Genomic DNA, 20,959 nt, shown 5'->3' with positions numbered 1-20,959 from the left:
ATCAATTTAATAAAGTACATAAGGTGTAATTGAACTATTAAAGGCATCAAGGTTATAAAAATTCAAAATTCAAAACTATTTAACTAATTTTTAACTTATGAACCCAAGAGTTACACCTTTTAAAAACTTTTCAAATTACTTAAGTTTTAGAATTCAATGTTTAATAATTGTGACTTTTCAACTTTCAAAACTTGAGCACAAGTTTTGTAACTCTTGAAAACCTTTTGAGTTCCAAACTTGATGGCAAGTTTGTAACTCTTAAAATTTTTTTAGAATTCCAAAACTTAAAATCAAGTTTTGTAACTCTCCAAAAAACATTTAGATCAAATTTTAAACTTAATAAAATAACCATTTTATCTTTTACCTATTTGATCATAATACAACTTTTGGATTCCATATCTTATGAGTTAATGCAATTTTATGAATGAGACTTTTCACGTTCCATAACTTGAGGACAAGTTATGAAACTCTTCAAAAACATTATGATCAATTTAACTAGTAAAATTATCATATAAATTATCATTGATCTAATTTAACTCATAAGGCAAGATTATTCATATCAACAATTTAAAAGTAATTTTGTTTATCATATAAACTAACATTATCTTAAAAAGTTGACAATTATCTTTTGATTGGATGAGTATAACCACTACCATATCAGAAAATACAGATTTTATGATGCAAAACAGTTTGTGGTAGTGATCCCAATCCAATCCAGGCCAAAAATCCCGAAAATCTGCCAACAGACTGTCCGACTCGTCGAGTCAGTACATGGACTCGTCGAGTTCATCATGAACTCATCGAGTTCATCCATGGACTCGGCGAGTCCAGTCTGGCAGAATGCAATTTTTCAGTTTTCCAGCTTTGAACAATTCACAAATGTAACTATATAACAGAAAACTACCTATGGCTCTGATACCACTATTGGGTTTTATGTATTACAACAGTCCAATGGTACACATACAACCCTAATGCTTTAGATCTAAGTTTTCTCTAGTTATACATGCAACAAAAATTATCCAAAGCATGAAGCCTACAACTAGCATACAATTTGATATTTGAATCATAACATACTAGTTAGAAAATTACCTTTTTGTTGTAGCTTGTTGAATTTTGGCCTTTAAGAACTTAGCACCCCAAGTGTGATGCCTCAAACAGTTCACAACACACCATGAACAAATGGAGGAACGTGAGAGAGAGTATGGAGCACAAAAATCGGTTATAGTTCTTCCTAGAAGACTTATGTCAACCGATTTTAGCTAAGGGGTAACATATATATAGTGTAGGATTCCAAGGGTCATGTGTAAACCCTAATCCATACACATAGGCTTATGATCCATAACTTACGTGGATTAACTTTTTATGGATTCTTACATAAACTTAGTTCACCATGGATCAAAAGCCCACACCATATGTATCACTAATTTACATAATTAGTATCCGTTAATTTAATTAGTCTCTTTTGATCACTAAATTAATTCCAAATTAATTCTTGATCAATACTAATTAAATATTATGATTTCTTAATTAATATAGTATACTTATAATATATTAGTAAATCATAAATAACCTCTTACTCAAATATCCATCCTATCAAATTGTCCTGGTGATATGCAACCCGAAATGCACTATGCTACCCTCGGGTCAAGTACATACCAATTATAGTTATGGGCTTTTACACCTAATCCAACAGTTTGTTGTGCCATATGTTGCTAATTAAGTACCCATAGACTGGATCAAAAAATTCTTAATCCAAGTAATGATCTTGGAGTTATTGTTGGGTCAAAATATGGTTTATACTTTACTTTTCTAGGCAACTATACTTTTCAGTCTAGGACCGTAAACAGCCTGGTGTTTACGGTTGTATGGGTGTTCACGGCCGTGAACGTGTTTTCGGTCAACTAATGGGTTTTCGGTCAAGGCCTTGTATTTTGGGCTTGGCCTTAGGTTTATATATATATATATATATATATATATATATATATATATATATATATATATATATATATATATATATATATATATATATATATAGTGTTAGTGGAGTCATAATAGTGTACGGCTAAGAGAGGGTGCTAAGTGTGTGCAAATCAAGGTGTTTTAGAGAGAAACTAGAGAGAACTTGTATATGTGTGTGTGAATCTTGTATTGGAAATTCATTCTAATCATATAAACATTGAAGATTCATCAATTTCATCTTATTCTTCTCTCCTTCTTCTTCATTTTGATATTGCATCATCCAATTGATTGGGATTCCACACCATCAATTGGATCTGATTGATACATCAAGCAAATTTGGGACTTACAGTTGGTATCAGAGCTTGGATTGTATCAATCATTTTGGCAAGATCTGAAGCGTTTTTGCACTTTTTCTTGAAGGATTTTTCATTTTTGGATAGTTTTTTGAAAAATATTGGGGGTTTGTTCTTTGTGTTTTTCATAAAAAAACGAGTTTTTGATCGAGTTTTGGAGCAAAAAGAGGTGAAAAACGCTATTTTTTTCGTAATCTGTAAGTGGTTTACGACCGGAGAAGGGTTTACTGCCGAACTGAAGAAGGGTTATCGGCCGAAGAAGCTTTCACGGCTCAGCAGGCGTTTGCGGTCCTCGCGGGTGTAGTACTCACTGATTCCCTTTCAGCAGGGTGTATTTATTCAAAAATTCTTGCGTGGTGCAAGGATCAAACCTAGGTCACTTGGGAACTCAACCAACGCCGTTACCAGTCCATCTAGCAAGGCTGGTGTTATATTCTTTCCCGATTTAATTCAAAAGGACTCGTTGTTTCGGTTCCAGTTTCGCAATTTTAACACTTTTAGCCCAAAAATCAATTTCTTTTTATTTTTAAATTCCATTTTCTACCTAAAATTTTGGTTTTTAATTTTTTACTTTCATTTTCGACTTTTGACCTTAAAAATTGACTTTGACTTCCAAGTTTGACCTTTGACTTTCTCATTTAATTTTCAACTTTTCACATTTAGCTTTTCGGTTTGACTTTTCAAGTTTGACTTTTTAAATTTGACTTTTAAGTTTGACTTTTGAGTTCTTCAATGAGTTCTTCAAACATTCCGGTCAATGAGGTTTCATGCTCTTAAACTTGTGAAGCTACGATTAAATTTCTTCGTGAAACAAAATGATTTACTAAAAAGGGAAAATGAAAATACGAAGGCTATACACTTAGGAAAGGTCAAAAACCCTTAAAAGAACAATTAGACGCCAAAATCAAGGACTTCTGAAAACTTCAAGAAGAATATAGCAATAAATGTGAAAACTATAACTATGTTAAGAGACAACTTGCCGAATTAACTGTCGAACTTGATGCATTGAAAGCTAAATATAATGACGTTGAATTCAACTTTAAGAAATTTGATGTGTCAAGTGAGGTAGTTGCTTCCATGATAGAAAAACAACTAAAATTTAGAGATAATCAAACCAAGGGTCTAGGGTATAATAGCGTTCCTCCTCCCTTTAATGACAACTATAACCCACCCCTTGAGACCAACGAGGAAGAAATCTCTGCTCAGCATGGCCAAACCCATGTACCAACTTCAGTTAAGACTGAGCAATCTGGGCCAACTGAGGGTGTTGAGATTAAAGATATTAATGATTCTACTTCTTGTGCAGGTAAAGTAGCGGAAGACGAGAACAAGGAGAACACTATTGAACAAACCAATGACTCCTTGAACTCTGAATCTGTTGCTTCTAACTTAGTTACTTCTAAACCTGGTGTTGGTAAATACATGCCAACAATTCAAACTAAACAGAGTGCCTGTTGCAAGTGTGCTTGTGGAAACAATCAGAGACAAGGCAAGGGCACGCCACCAGGGGCAGGAAGAAACAATTCCTACGTGAAGAAAAAGACATGTTTTCACTGTGGAACACCTGGACGCATTGCCAGAAATTGTCCAAATCGCGCATACGTTCCCTACTATGCATAAGGCTGGCAGAACGCACAAAGAGGGAGCTTTTCCAAAAGAAACCCTTCGAGGCCACGTTCAAACAATGGTGATTGGAAAGCGCAGAAGGTCAAGAATCAAAATCCCAAAGTTAAGAAGGGAATGTCGGCCAAGAAGTCCAATCCAAAAGATGCTCCAGTGAAACCAAGATCAGTTAGATCAAAGTCATCTCAGCGATTGGCTTCGAGTTCAAAAGCGAGTGACAAGGCATCCATCGGATCAAACAAGAAATGGGTTAAACCCGACTACAGATGGGTACCAAAGGTTCAATCTCCCAAATTATCTAATGCTTCTAATATTTCTTCATTTTCTATGTCTGATAAGAAGGATATGTCATGGGAGATAGTACCTTGCAACGATGACAAAGGTCAACCCAGTTTCAAATTTGGACTGGGTTCCAAAGATCAACTGATTCCGTTCTGTGTTGGACTAGCCATGGAGGCATATCATCAGACTTCGGTTTGTTGATAGTGGCTGTTCCTGGCACATGATTGGGAACATCTCTCAATTGTATAACACTCAGAACTTTAAGTGAGAGTATGTGTCCTCTGCGGGAAAGGAAAGAAAGGAAGAAAGGAAAGGATCACATATGGAGTTTGTGCTTAACGATGTGAAGAATTTTTGGATCTGTTCTGAGATAGAAATATGCGTGCTGTTCTCAGACCTTCTGGATGAAAATTCAATCGGTGACTTACGGTTTGAGTTTTCTTCTCGATACTCCTGAGTTTTTCTTACAATGATTCGTTTTGAAGATAATCTTTTATTTTCTTATAGTCTTTCGTTAGTAGGTATTATTGGGAGGTGATATGAAGTCTAGTGCTAAAGGGCAATTTATGATGCGTGTAATGCACTAAAGCCGAATTTTTTAGACTCTATGTTCAATGTGTTGGTAGGCACAAAGGATTCAAAAGGACTAGACATTGATTGACAAATGAAATGACTTGACAATATGAACTTAGATAGTTTCATTTGGACTGACCATACGACACTCGGGTAGATTGAGCAGTGAGATAAACATGGGAACCTACGAGATACACTAAAAGTTAATTATCTAGAACTGTGGCTCAACATTTCCTTGATGTATGGACTCATGTCCTTAATTCTGGTATTGATAGGGCGACTGGGGGTTCTGATAAAGTAGGTCCGTAGGAAATTATTTTCTTGCTTTCTATCTGTCAGTCATATGTTGCTTCCTTTGTGTGATTAGAACATATCCGACCTGAAATGCAACATATGCAACTCTATCTCTATGCATATCCTTATCTATGAAATTCTTTCTATCTGTTAGCCATATGCTGTCCCCTCTACGTGATCGGAAGATCCGACCTGGGACACAGCATATGCACTCTACTATCTCTCTAACCCCTTATCTATGTTAGTCATATGTTGTTCCCTCTGTGTGATTGGAAGACATCCGACCTGGGATACAACATATGCATTTCTATATCTGATTTCTTTCTTAATGATTGAATACTCACCTAAAGTAAGGAATTCTTTGGAAGTTCTTGATTACCGGGGTATATCGGGAAATGGGGAAACATGTTCTAGTGCATCTAAAATTGAACCATTTAATAGGTTGTCTATAGATCTCGCTACTTAATTTAAGTGGACAACAATATCTTTGGTCGTCGTTAACTAAATGGTCTATTTAGGAATATAGGTGCAATGCCCTGTCACTTATAATCTATCCAATTTGTCAAATATCCTTTGTGTTTAAGTGGACCACAATACCGGTGATTGACCAGATCTAAACATGCAGGTGTGTGCTGATAAAAGATATTGAATTGTCTGACAACTTTGATCCCAAAAGTTTTAAATTTAGTCACTGTTTTTGTTTTTGTTAAATTTGTACATAGTTTTCCCTATGCACAAATTTAAGGGGGAGAATTAACAATTTAAAAAAATCAAACAAAAAAAATCAGAAAACCAAAAATCCAAAAATATTGTTATTTCTGTTTTATTTATTTTTCAGAAATTTCAAAAAATCCAAAAATATTTTTGTTTCTGTTTTTTTCCAGAAAATATGAAAAATCCAAAAAATATTGTGTGCTAAGTTTTCTTTTAGTTTTGTTTTTATCTCAAATTTTTCTTTGTCTTGAAAAGTGAATTCAGATGTAGATGAGACTCGTGAAGACTGTATCAAGAATTTCTGAGCCAAAGCTTCATTCGTGATCATTGAAGAATTCTCATTCGAAGGAACAAGAAATGAAGATTATTGTTTCAACATTCAATTTTTCAACCCCAGAAGCAAGGTGAAGCTGCACTTGAAGATTATGTGACATATTGCATTGAAGCTTCCTTAGTCAATTTGTTGATATCTATGTACCTGCTGAAGTGACCCAAAAGTTCGTTCTCTGTTCTCTCTGAAGATTCTCAAGCTGAAAGTGTTGATTTTCAAGAATCTCTACATGAAGCCTCCACACCCAACGTGCATTCAAAGCCAAATTCTGAAGAAAAGCCCATCCGTTCAAGATGAAGTCATTCAGCTAGAAGATTCAGTTGTTCATCTTGAAGTTGTGAAAAAATTGAAGATTAAGGCTGAAGCCAAGCTCCAAATGAAGATTGACAAGAAAAGCCAACTACATTTTTAGGGGGAGTTTGTTGGGTCAAAGGAAAGAAAGCTATAAACCAAGGGGGAGATTGTTGGGTTAAAAATATGGTTTATACTTTACTTTTCTAGGCAACTATACTTTTCAGTCTAGGACCGTAAACAGCCTGGTGTTTACGGCTGTATGGGTGTTCACGGTCGTGAACGTGTTTTCGGTCAAGGCCTTGTATTTTGGGCTTGGCCTTATATATATATATATATATATATATATATATATATATATATATATATATATATATATATATATATATATATATATATGGTGTTAGTGGAGTCATAAGAGTGTACGACTAAGAGAGGGTGCTAAGTGTGTGCAAATCAAGGTGTTTTAGAGAGAAACTAGAGAGAACTTGTATATGTGTGTGTGTGAATCTTGTGTTGGAAATTCATTCTAATCATATAAACATTGAAGATTCATCAAGTTCATCTTATTCTTCTTCTCCTTCTTCTTCATTTTGATCTTGCATCATCCAATTGATTGGGATTCCGCACCATCAATTGGATCTGATTGATACATCAAACAAATTTGGGACTTATAGTTATCAATCTCCCATGAATCCAATAAGGTTGCATAATTCACGGCCTTGTCATCTATTGGTTTCATGTTGTTACATGTAACAATCCCCCATATGGTCTTTCCTCGCAAGAAATTACTCATAACATAACTCCAATAGGCATAATTCTTGGCATCAAGTTGGATACTAATGGACTAAAGAGAATCATCTCTCGGGGCCATATTTCTAATATCAGTTAAATGAGAATAACCAAAACAATAGCAAATACGAATAGTAGCAGCAACAATCAAGATCTCGAAATCAACAAAACCAACGGTTCGATCTTCGCAACATCGTGCCTGCTACAGCTCGCCCCCAAAAAATGAAAATAAAGAAGATCAACCGATCTTTGATACCATGTAAACTAACAAGATGTAGACCGGCTAGAGTTTCATGTTATTATCAAATGAGAATTACAAGATACAATGAAAAGAAAATACATAATATAAACAGTAGCAAATTAGGGTTTTCTTGCTAATGGGTTAACATAAAACCAAATACAAAATAAAACCTAAAATCTTATTAGGCTAACATCTGGAAAGTGAATAGACAGGTCACAACTTATAATTGTTAAAATTGGATATTAGATTGTTATTCGATATTTATTTGGGCATAATAATTATGTCTTGTTGTTTTTTTCGACAATTTAGACTGACACTTTCCCTTCATCGTTCATCGTATGACCTGAAGAAGCTTCTCGCCGACTAGTGATCTATTTTTTGTCACAAAGATTAGGTCTTCTTTGTAACAAACTTTAGTTTTAGGTGATCTATTTCTTATTTAACAAACAATTTTTTATATAAATTTGAAATGTTCATTACTTTGTATTTGACATACGACATTGTGATTATGCATTATTTGTGTTAATAATATTTTAGTTTATATTGTATGACATAATTAATTGTGATTTAATTTGAATATTAGTAAATATGCAAAAACAATTCATAAAAACGTAAAATCATGACATAGAAATTGTTTGTCGTAGTTGGATGTCATAAATGTATGTCACATTTTAAAAAACTTCAAATACTACAAAAAATTTAGTTGTAAACGTATGAATGTTTGTCATCTTTTATTTATGTCCCGGGCTTCAATGAATGACATATGTGTCGCCTTTACCCTTTAATCACAAACAACGTACATCAATAAAAGTTTTTTTTAGTAGTGACTGTTGGAGTGATGGCGGTGCGGTTGTGTTACAGATATGATTTTTAAAGATAGAAAACTTACAATAAAAAAGTTAATTTATATTAAGACAACTGAGGGGCTATTTTTTACCCAATAATCAGTTTATAAAAACAATAGTCGAATTGATATCTATCTAGTTAACGTGTTAGACATGATGTTTTTTTCTTTTTTTACAGGCTGAACAAACTGTATCTAACTAGTGACTAGATGCGCATTTTACCATTTAAATTAAACATAATATACATAAAATATGACTTGCAAATAAACAATATAAACATAACCATTTACGAACTGAAAAAATACACAATAAATGTCAAATAAAATAAATTCAAACCAAGTCATTACATGTGTGTAGTTCTTTTAAATCAAATTAAAACAAAGTAAAAAATATTACACATGCTTCTTGAAATTGGGTTTTTTGAAATACACTAACATTGTGAATTGTAAAGGGTTGTCATACAGTTTGCATTTAATTAAAGTAAAAATAAATTATAAAATAGTTGTTTTTCAAAGATGCATAAAAATATATTCATAACAAAAATCAAAAGGTTAAAAAAATCAATCTACACCAAATCAATTTGTCCAAGTATGTATGAAGTGAAAACGGTATGATATGATTTTTTGTGAATGAAATATAGTTATTAATACCAATGGGCTTCTAGCCCAATGGTATCAAATTCCCTCTTTAAGGTCCAGAGTTCACGTACATTATGGATATAGATGAAATTAGGTGTTATTAGCTTACACGTAGAATAAATATACCGGTTTAAAAAATATATATAATTATTTTTATATTCCTATACTACACATGCATTCGGAAACAAACAAACATTTAAAATAAAAACATTTTAAAAATCTTGAAATAGAAATTATAATTCAAAATTACAATTGCACCATAAACTCATAAGTATTAATCGCATGTTATATATATATATATATATATATATATATATATATATATATATATATATATATATATATATATGAGATCGGTTGAGAACTCATAATTTCCCAAGAACCCGAAAACTAAAAGTGGAGCATTGTATCAAAATTAATTCATTAAGGTAATGATCGTCATCTTACCAATTTCATTTCATGTTTAATTTTTTATGTTATTCAATATATTAATATAAATGTCTAAAAATTTACATAATATATAAAATTTTTGAATTTTTTTAAAAATAGTATTTTTCGATTTTTATTTTAAAAAAAGTGAAGATTTTTTAATTTTTTTATAGAAAACATGAGTTTTTGAAAAAATAAATTTTAAAATATATTTTTTTTAAAAAACTACAATTTTTTTAAACAGCTGCAATTTAAAAAAAACAGCATATTGTTTCAAAAAACTGCAATTTTTTTAAAAAAAAAAATCAATTTTTTTTAAAAAAACAACAATTTTTTTTAAAGAAAACTGCATTTTTTCAAAAAAAATGCTATTTAATAAAAAAAACTACATTTTTAAATAAAAAAACTGCAATTTTTTTCAAAAACTATAACTTTTTTTTTAAAAAACTGCATGTTTTTTAAAGAAAGCTGTATTTTTTTTCAAAAAAATTGCATTAAAAAAAATTGCAATTTTTTTCAAAAAAAACTGCATTTTTTTTTAAAAATTAAATTTTTAAAAATCAATAAATTTTGAAAAAAGAACTAGAATATTTAAAAAAAAAACACTCTAATTTTTTTAACAACAAAAATCAAAATTTTAAGTGCATATATGCATATTTTTTCAAATGCATATATGCAACATATTTCTTATACTATAATATTCCTAAGTAAATCATAAAAAATCTCATTTTTATTAATTAATTTATAAACTTAATAGTACAAATATTTTATTCGATACAAAGTAAAATATAAAATATAAAAATGCTACAAATTTCAAAGAATTTACATGTCTTCGTGTCAATATTTCCTTATTTTCTTCAATTTATCATTTTCACCTCAATATTCACCACAATTTCTTCAAAGTCTACATGAAAATTGAAAAAAAAATGATTGATGCAAAAACACTCACAAAAATACATATGTAATTTTCATGTGATTAACATATGAATCACATGCGATTCACATAAGAATCACATCCGCTCACATATGAATCACATTTGCATATGACATCATATGTAAATCACATGCGATTCACATATGAATCACATGTGAATCATATGTGATTCACATGTAAATCATATGTGATTCACATGTTTGGAACACCTTGGGAAAAAGGGAAACTTGTTTGGAACACCTTGGGAAAAAGGGGTATTATGTGGGAGGTCTGCGGATAAGGTCCCACAGAAGGCTTATTCAACGTTGTCAAGATTCAGTGGGTTTAGCAACCGTTAGTGATTGACGGACTAAGCGCCAAGGGGAGTAGCTCGTCACTGAGGTATTAGTTGGAGCACTTGTGTGAAAGAGTTGGTTGTCATCGTATCGATCGTCGGAAAGTGAGAAGGATCGGGAATTCTCCAAATTATCATGTATTGTGAAGACTTAGTCAAAGCTAAGTGGGGGAGAATCGTCCCGAGATGCAGAAGCAAGAGCAGTGTTGAAAAAGGGATAAGTCTTGCATCGTTGTCAGGAAGGAAGACAACCCAAGTGATTGTTTGGTTTGTGGGTTGTGTGAATTGGGAGTTCGGTAAAACTCCCGAGCATGTGTATCACATCTTCTTGGTGCTTGATAGCAAAAGTCGGGAAACCAGGTTGGAGTTCTAGTCATGAATTGAGTTCAGTTCGAGTATTCGGTCGAGGGTGTGCTCGACTCCGAGGGTTTTTCGATTGATAGATTGAGGGTTTTGTTAGCTGTCAGGGCTCGGCAGTACATTCAGCACGGGTGTGTGGGTTATTAGCGTAAGTGGTAGACACGTGGGTCAGGGAACAGACCACGGATTTCCGAGAGGATGTACGATTGACATGAGGCCTAGGGTTAGGTCGGGCATTTGAGTCCACGAAATGGATCAGGAGTTTGGAACCCCAAGTGGGTGACAACAGTCTGCATGGGAAGGATCACCACGGGGTGGTCCAAGGAGATACGCAACAGTTTAGAGTGATCCAGATGACTGAAGGCTTCGTGAGGTGGTCCAGTCATGCTGAAGACTCTGTATGTGTTTGTAGATTTATGTGCGACTATTGAGTATGCTGCTATGCTATATCAGTCAGTAGGTCTGTTCCCAAGTATTGAGCATGTTGCTGGAGTAGGCTGAAGACTCCGGTGTATTTTTTTGGTTTGATCAGAAGTTGTTATTAGAAATCGGATGGAGTATAGAGGATCTTGGTGATCTCATCAGTTCGGAGTGTCTCATAGGATTAATCTGCTTGGATCGGGTAATACTCCAGTTGGGGACCGGGAGTAGATCTGAATGGGTATCCGTCAGTTTTAGGAGGGCTTGGGATTAGAATGCTCTATCGTTCAGGCTCTGGGAACCGGATTAGACCTGGTTAAGCTATTGATAAGACTGTAGGAACGCCACTACAGTTATGAGACCAAGGAAGCAATGGATTGCTTAAGGTTGCGTGTGATGTATGGCTACCATTGGTCATGTAGCAATCGCTTTTAGCCATGGGTTGGTAGTGACGGGATTTGACGCATGGATCCGATCGGTTAGATCAGGAGGTTGTTAGAGTCGCAGTGGCATGATAACTAGTGGTGACTAGTTCTAGGGAAGGATTTCGTTCGGAGATCGTGTGAGGCAACTATATGGGAGTCCTTTAGCTCCGCGATCGAGCCGGAATCCAGTATGTTAGATGATTGGTGAACGAATTGAGACCAGGGAGGTATCGGTAGGTCTTTGGAAAGCAGTCATGTGGCAACATACTGCTTCAGGCAGATCAGTGTTCAGACAATTTTCGTGTTTAGGGCGGTATTGATGAATTGGCTCTTCGGGTATATGAGAAGTATCTAGATGTTGGAACCCCAAATATCAGGAGTTGAACAGTTAGATGAAAGACAAGCGGACTGGGCTCAACAATAATGATTTGGTATGAGAGGTCTGTCAGGGAGCCAGACCATCTCGAGACTTCAGGTTTCGGATCGAGTAAATGTGATCATATTGCAAGGGATTCATTCATCTTCAGGTTTCAGAACCCTGTAAGGGTTGGTTATGGGTGTCTTGGAAAGGCTAGGGTTATGCTCGGGATTGTAGCCATGTAGTTCAAGTTGTTTGGCATGTAAGGAATGAGAAGAAACGATTTCGATGACGAAATCAAATTTAAGTGGGGGAGAGTTGTAACATCCCGTTTTAAGAAGAATAATTAAAATAATAAAACCGGGATCCGAGAAGTAATTATTATTATATAATATTATAATAATCCAAAACCGAATAACAATTAGTGGGTGTTGCTTTCGGGAAGCCAAATGTCAAGAATTAAATCTCCAGGGGTTAAAGTGTAATTGTGGGATTTATTTTGCAAAAGAATTTAGAAGTCAGGGGGGGTAATTGATATCGTTTGGACTTAACATGAAAGGATTTATGGGGGCAGGAGTTAAAAAGTAAATTATGGATCTAAGATGAAAGGATTTTGAAAAGGAGGGACCATTTGGTAATTTTCGGACTTAGGTTGAAAGAAAAGAGGGATAGAGGGATCAATTGTGTCATTATGGGAAACTTTTAAGTGAAGCGGGTATTTAAGGGTCCCGTAACCCTAACCCTAAGGACCATATACGCGCAGCCGTCATCTCCCCACTCTCACTCCTTCCGCCGCTAGCCTATCGCCACCATATGTTCGTTGTTTTCCGATCAACTAGCACCACCGGACAACCTCGTTACCGTCAACATCGGAGACCAGCAAGGAGTGGATGACAGCCTCCGGACGCTGCTGCGTCGTCATGTTACATTGTTGCCGCCGCCGACGTAGCGTTGTGGAGTCGCAATCGTCGTTTTCTTTGAAGGCCAGGTGTCGCCACTGCTGTTGCGACGGAGGATGAAGACCGGTGGAGGATTATCGGGGCTGAGGAGGCTGAAGAGCCAATGCGATGGGCTGCCGACGATCGATGACGTCCCAGAAACTGCCATTTACCGCTGTGTTGTCACTGCCGGTTCGCCATACGCCACCAGGTGGGTGGCTGAGTTCTTTTGCAACCAGAGTGTGTGTCGTGTGTGTGATTACCTTGGTCGGAGTCGCAAGAGGGCCACCACCACCACGGTAGGGTGGTGGCTGCCACTCTCTACCACCGTCTGCCGCCACAGGGTGGTGGTGGGTGTAATTATGGGAAGTTTAATTTGGGTCACTGTGTGTATTCTTGTAATTTGTAACCGAAATTATAATAGAAAAACTCAAAACCACCACCTTACGGTGGTGGCTGCCGCCTCATGCCGCCACCAGCCGCCGTGTTGGGTGGCGGTGTGCCTTGTTGTGTTTTGGCTAGTTTGGAGATGCTTGTTCAAGTGGGCCCAAAGAAACCCTAATAGGACCTATAAAACCCTAGTGGGCTTAATGATATTCTAGTGGGCCTTATAGGCCCAATAAAGCCCTAATTGACCTAAAAGCCCAACCATTTGATCAATGGGCTAGTATTGGGTTGGGAAACCATAATGAGGGTTTGAAAAACCCTAATAGCATAAAACCCTAATTTTTGGGAATTTATCGGCACACGCACACGAGAATTATTTAATAACTTGAAATATTAAATAATAGCCATTGGCAAACTAACTTAAGGCAATAATGGACTTAATGGATTAAGTCCTTAATGGGTTAAGTGAGAAACACTTAACCCTAATCATCATTTCATGTGAAAGCCCTAATCTTACTCGGGCCTTGAATTGGGCTTTCCTAGTGGGCTTTGGGTAGTTGGTCTATTAATGGGCTTCCAAGAATAAGCAAATGGACTAAATAGTTATATGGGTTTTAGGATAAGGCCCATGTGAGAGTCTTGGGCCCAATTTGGAAAATTGGGCCATTGATGGGCCATATTTGGGCCTTATGATTATGTGATATTGGGCCATAGAAATTGGATTGGCATAATTGGGTGGGCCTTAAGGAAAAACCGTGTACAGGTCTGGGCCCAATTTGGAAAATTGGGCCATATATTGGGCTTTGGCCCATTACTTGACTTTTGTGCTTTTGGAATGTGAGTTGGACTTTGAGCTTGGAACCCAAATATTAATTGGGTATTGTTTGATGTTGACAGTTCGGGAACCTGTCAACCAGCAGCTGGAGTGTATCTGCGGGACTTCAGCATTGTCAGGTGAGTTATCCTTACTATATCAACAGGGTCTAAGGCACCAAGGCCGGCCCTTTAGATTGTTATTCTGGTTATAGTATGCTTGTATATTTTTATGATCTGTTAGATCGGTATCCTGGTAGATAGGATGTTGTATGCTATCATGATCTGTTAGATCGGTATTCTGGTAGATAGAATGAATGTTGTATGCTGTTATGATCTGTTAGATCGGTATCCTGGTAGATAGGATGTTGTATGCTGCTATGATCTGTTAGATCGGTATCCTGGGATATAGGATGTTGTATGCTGCTATGATATGTTAGATCGGTATCCTCGTAGATAGGATGTTGTTATGCTATTATGATCAGTTAGATCGGTATCCTGGTATATAGGATGATGCTATGTTAGTGGCCTGGTTAGGTCGGTATACTGGTTATAGGATGTTGCTATAATTGATGATATGTTAGATTGGTATGACTGTTATATATATATATATATATATATATATATATATATATATATATATATATATATATGCAAGTGTATGATATTTATGTACACATGTTTGTTTGATTTGAGGATGGGTTGAGGCAGTCCTGCTTTGTGCTGAAGGCCAACATACCCAGGGCGGTCCGGATAAACTGAAGGCCCTGTAAAGGGATTCAGTCAGAGCGAAGGCCCGACGAGCGGTCCGGATAGGCTGTAGGCCCTGCGAGGCGGTCCAGACGTGCCGAAGGCTCGGAGAACAGTCCAGATAGACTGAAAGCCTGTAAGGCGGTCCAGTCAAGCTGACGGCTCATTATGCATGTTGTTTTGAAATTGTTATATGATATGGATATATTTGTATGGTGTTGGTATTTTGGGGGAACTCACTAAGCTTTGTGCTTACGGTTTCAGTTTATTGTTTCAGGTGCTTCAGATGTCTCGGCAAGGCGAAGGCGTGATCGTACACATCCTCGTGTTTTTCACTTATGGTCTCTGGGAAACTCTGATAATAAACCATTTTTGAAATACAAGTGTATTACTTATTGGTTTTGAAATGTTTTAAAAAGTTTTAAATTGCCCTGATTTTTATGGGTGTTACAGCTTGTTAGGTACAGATAGGTTCTTTTATAATTTGTGTTGTCCACATGCTTCACAAGCAGGTCAAGAAATTCAACCTGAATTTATTATTTAACCAACCACAATTAAGAATCAATCATATTCCTATTCCTCTTGATAACAGATAATAGGTAGTCTGTGAAAAAATTAATAATACCTCCATGAGAAGGTCTACAACCTCAGGTTCAGCATTATGCTGCAATGAGGAAGGAAACAGATTAATAAGTTTGGGTAAGTAAGTTGCCAAATAAAGAATCGGATAATCAATAATACCTTCATGTAAAAAGCAACAATTTGTTCCACAAGTTGTATCAGCATCATCAACAGATGCCTCCTCATTCTGAATAAATCAATTAACATATAGATTTTGAATCCATAATAAGAAGAACCTTTAGAGTGGGTTAAACTTTCAAAACTATATGTACAAAAACATTAGAAAAAAACCATTTCAGAACATGACGTAAGGTTGATCAGAATGAACAAGTGCAGAAACTATTTACAAAGAACATTGAGAAGAAAAATAAATAAACAAACGACAATCAATCAGGCACTGTGAAGAATTACACATACACAACCATCAATTCGATTAAAACTCTCACACGTTTATGCAAAGATACTACTAACTGTGTTACATCCAGGGAAGTATAAGTAGGCTTACAATTAGCAATGTGATAAATAAAAGCACATTTGCAGCCTCAGAAACCAAGCAATTGGTTCACTTCAGATAGATTCTTGATCCTTGAATAAATTTGGTCCTCTGTCATGCCAGTATCCTCATTGAGTTCATTCACAATTTGTTGCAGATCACCTTCTGGTAGAAATTCATGGACTGGAGCATCCAAAAAGCGGATTGTCACTGGAAGTCCTGAAACATTTTATGTAATCCAAGTATAAAACAAGGGACTTTGTAAACAGTTTTTGAGCTGCCTTAATAGAAGCGACGTATCTGTCAGGACCTCCGACGACGACAACTACGTCGTTCTCATCGGATCCTAACATGAATCCTCTTGTGAAATTAGATGAAAGATAGAAGGACGGAAACGATGTTTGTGATTTAGATCTTAGGAACCGAGCAAAATCTAGAAAATTCCATCAATTTCATATCGGTGTAATATTGAATACTATGAACAGATAGTGATAAATGAAACCTGATGATTGTAGACGAGTAAATCAACAAAGCCACTTTGATTGATATTCTTTCCAGGTCTACAATAATGGCCAAGGAACGTGAGACATCGACGATGTGTTAGGTCATATCGACAGCAACAAGATCAGATACTCAACACGACAGTGAGAATATTTCATGAAGAGCGTATAGGAGCTTTGATGATCGGCGATATAGAAGCTTTGATCATTGGAGGATTTCAAATTTCATATCAATTGATGATTATCAGAGATGAAAGTTGGATCGATTATGGATCCATAGATGTCAATGAAGAGCGTGAACGCTGATGCGACACAATCCGTAGACAAGGCGATGACGGGAGGAAGGAAGGAAACGACGGTGAATATTTCATGAATCACGATCTTGAAGGCCATTGTAGGCAGAAGTCATCGACAGAGTACAGTGATCGTCGGAGGGAAAATCATGAGAGAGAGGGGGGGAGAGGGAGAGAGAACGAGATATGTGATTTTAGGATATTATTAAACTAAATTTGTGTTTCCTATAATACCCTTGCCTTTTTAATTTAAGATACCTCCGCCCCTATAAGATTCTATTTATTTATAAAAATGTCACAAGTGATCTTGATCTTCCGTTTTTTTGATCTGACGTTCCACTTTTAGTTCTCGGGTTCTCGGGAAACTATGAGTTCTCAAATGATCATTCCTCTCTCTCTCTCTCTCTCTCTCTCTCTCTCTCTCTCTCTCTCTCTATATATATATATATATATATATATATATATATATATTAATGTTAGTTATGTTAATGCATCCACCACACATGATACACCAAGGTAAGCATAAATATATTTTAGAGATGATAATTGCAAAATATTATATGATGCCGGATTAATTTGAGTTTTATTTTGTTGATAATGGTTTAAACAGATAAATAAAAAAGGAAAAACAAGTGGGGTTAAATAGGTAAATATGGATGTCTTAATTCTGGAAGGTCATTTCATCCACTTAACCCCTTAAGATATGATGTATGCATTAGGTTTAAAAAGAAACACATCTATATCTTCTATATATCTGTATTTATTAAGTTCAGTAAGTCAAAAAGAAAACAACATCGCATTTTAATTATAAAAAGATCAATCAATAAAGCGTTAAATACAATACTAAGAAAACTTAAATGTTGAAAAAGATATAGACAAAGATAATAGTATCGTTCTAACAAAACTAATAAAGCATCCGCGGATCCGATTGAAAATTTTTAGTTTCTTTATTTCATGAGATATGGAATAAAGAGCTTCTTTGAGCACTTCTTAAATGATTTTCATTTGGGTACATCATCCGTTATCCAACAATCTTCCATTCGTTCCCCCCACATTCCCCGTCTCCAGTTCACTTTAGGCCACCGAGCCCTACACCTATCAATGAAACCTCTGGATACACAAGGAGCAATATGACACTGGAAGAGTAAAGAGACGTCAACCAAGCTGATGAAGCATTGCTCTATCACGGAAGCAATCATGGGGAAAGTGAATGAATGGTCAACCACCGACAAATACCCACGAAATGTTTTCAATCCTTTATTTCCATCCCAAGGGCCATACAACACCTCAAATTTCGACGAAGACCAAGGGCTAAAACATAAAGAAGTCATGTTGGGGAACGCACAGAACAAATCTTGTAGGGTAAATTTGAAATCTCCAACTCCCCATTCGTGTCCAACTAGTGACAGATTCTCTACGGTTTCTGTAAGCACAGAGTTAATAAGTAAGGAGCGAATAATGCTTGTAGATTCGAGAAATAGTGTTTTCAAATTCTCAAAACTTTTGATTGTGAATTCGCCCATAAGATGATAAATGAGAAGATGGAAGTGAGACAACTTAGGAGCTTCAACATAAATTGCAGTGGTCGATGTAAACTCGAGCTTGAGTGTCATAAGGTTGGGTGTGATTACAGTTACATATGATGGTTGACCACCTTTAACCCAGCAGCAGGTTTTGAGGTTAAGAAGGTGGATCTTGGGTTGTTTAAGTCCAGTAACATGTTTCAAGTTAAGAACTTGAAGATTAGGGAAGCACTTATTCACTTGGCTTAGGTCATTGTCATCTAATTCTATGTATTCGAGTGTTAAACTTGTTAGATTTGGCATTGGATGTAAATTGTACGCAGAAAGCCATGCATTCTTCAACTCTAATTCAAGAAGACTGTGACCTGCATCAACAAAAACAACAAAGTTAAAGCAAACCTAATTAGGTTTAATTAAGGTTTACCCAATTATATATATATGAACAATTTTACTATATATGTACCACAACATCAAGACTTTAACATGATCTAAGTATCATGTATTGCCAACAGTTGATTGATTACGATTGTGGATGTGAACCAAAACAGAATTTAGCCCGGATAGAATATTAAACTTGATGGATATTATAAAGAGATGACCCTAATGTTAACAGTTGGGTATGAACCAAAATTATACTGTTTCTCGTTTGAACTGATCATTGCATAAGAAGTTCTGCCAAACATTCACAATTAATAACTAGCAACGGATTATATAGTACCACGTGATCTTAAGAACCCTAAAAAGGATCACAATTTCCATAGCTGAACATTAGATCATGCATTGACAAAGATTTTATCATCTCACATCACTAAAAAGATGATTTCACGATATACAACAGCATCGCTAGAGAATATAAGCATATAACGAACTTACAGTACGCAGAGACCAGCGACAAAACTTCTGAAAATTGAATCGAAAAATCAGATATAGAAAGCGATTTCCAGGTTCCAGAAACCCTAGGCAGCCACTCCTTGATGAAACCCTCATCGGTGAGGTGCATATCATCTCCATTATCTATAAGGTGGGCATTCACTTCAGTTTCACGCAGATTCTCGGCGCTGATACGCACAGATTCGAGAACTCTTAAGTTCGATATAAGATTGAGGAAAACTGTCTTGAGAGGGGAAGTTAATTGGGAAGAACTTGAAGATTTTGAAACCCTACACCTTGATTTTATATACGGCCAATGAAGATTGATTGATCGAAGGTGTGGAGAGACAGTATTGAAAGTCTTCCATGCAACTCGGCAGCGAGCTACGTCCGCCGAGTCGTAGAGATGACTCAGTATTTCGACGACTAAAGCTTCAGGAAGTTTGTCCATGCAGACAGAAGCAAAAATCGATTTCATGGGGATATTTAATATTTATAGAGCTTTTTTCTTTTTGCAACACTAGGTCAATTTTCAAAACGATTTGCAAATCTAGTCTAGGATCTTCTTATAGTTTCCTTTGTAAAATTGGGATCGTGACCCCACTAAGCAACTACGAGGTTCATATATATTTTAAAAGGGAAATTTCATATTTAAACAACAGTTAAAATATTATATTAGCCCGATATAATTTAAAAATATCATATTTATCCTTTTTAAACTTTTAAAATATCAAATTTATCTAAATTTTTTTTTGAAAATTTGAAATTTTTTTTTTTATATTTTAAATTATTATTATTAAAACCAAAAAAAAAACTAAATGGACTATATTGTCCCAACATTCTAACTTGCAGGAACCATAGTTGGATGTACATCATGACATTGATCAGGCCACACTCATCCTTCTCGATGTTGTGAACACTGATTAAACTTAAGTTGTGAACTATGTAATGGGACAACAAACGTGATGAAGTAATTAGCTTCCCAGGGTTTCCAAATGAAGCGGGATGTGATTTTGGTGGATAAACCTGGTGGGGATGGACCGACATCACTGAGGAAAATGGGTTCGGTTTTTTTGATAGAAATTGCTTTAGTGAATGGAACTAATGTGGTTGTTCATGATGTTGGTCGAATGATTAAGAAATGTTAGAAAATAGGGGATGAATAGATTGCTTGGATTCTCTGAAAGTCGTGATTCACTATCAAATTGAAGTATTTCGATGGTACAGATCGAACACTCAATTGGATGAAATTCAGAGAATGAAATCTGAGAATGTATGTGAAAATGTTCTTCAATATGTGCCAGAAAAATGACTAAAAAATGGATATATCATTCCTGTCTGAAAACTGTCAATAGACAGTTACAAACTGTCATAAAACTACCAAACATGTCATTAAACGGATCTCAGGGAAAAAAGGGTCAACTTTAGCCAAGGGCTCTACCCCTTGGACCCCGCCAGGGGCGCTGCCCCCGAACCCCCGTTCGTTTAGGGGCTTCGCCCCTAAATAACAATGTACTTTGAATCTTGAAAAACTTGAACAAATATGTACTCCTACACCATCCTAACTTTTTCAAT

The 20,959-nt window shown here is 35.7% G+C and overlaps 1 protein-coding gene across 1 annotated transcript; it reads right to left on the bottom strand.

Annotated features, from left to right (window-relative positions):
• Positions 1–15,420: 15,420 nt before the first annotated feature.
• LOC145126802 (F-box/LRR-repeat protein At4g29420-like) lies at positions 15,421–19,835 on the bottom strand. The gene is made up of 5 exons (XM_079062098.1): positions 19,388–19,835; positions 18,005–18,879; positions 15,710–15,892; positions 15,550–15,611; positions 15,421–15,439 (listed from the first exon to the last, which is right to left on the bottom strand). Exons 1-5 carry the CDS (start codon positions 19,833–19,835, stop codon positions 15,421–15,423), a joined length of 1,587 nt encoding a protein of 528 aa, XP_078918224.1.
• Between the last annotated feature and the right edge of the window lie 1,124 nt (positions 19,836–20,959).

Source organism: Lactuca virosa, chromosome 7 (assembly GCF_052849685.1).
Source record: "Lactuca virosa cultivar CGN04683 chromosome 7, Lactuca_virosa_CGN04683_v6, whole genome shotgun sequence".
Taxonomy (NCBI): domain Eukaryota; kingdom Viridiplantae; phylum Streptophyta; class Magnoliopsida; order Asterales; family Asteraceae; genus Lactuca; species Lactuca virosa.
The sequence above is the reverse complement of the archived record's forward strand: the minus strand, read 5'-3'. Positions and strand labels throughout refer to the sequence as shown.

Coding starts and splice junctions, on each gene's coding strand:
- LOC145126802 (XM_079062098.1), bottom strand. CDS start 19,835: ATGGACAAACTTCCTGAAGCTTTAGTCGTCGAAATACTGAGTCATCTC. Junction 18,880..19,387: donor GTCGCTGGTCTCTGCGTACT/GTAAGTTCGTTA, acceptor TTGTTGATGCAG/GTCACAGTCTTCTTGAATTA. Junction 15,893..18,004: donor ATTGTTGGATAACGGATGAT/GTACCCAAATGA, acceptor TGATTTATTCAG/AATGAGGAGGCATCTGTTGA.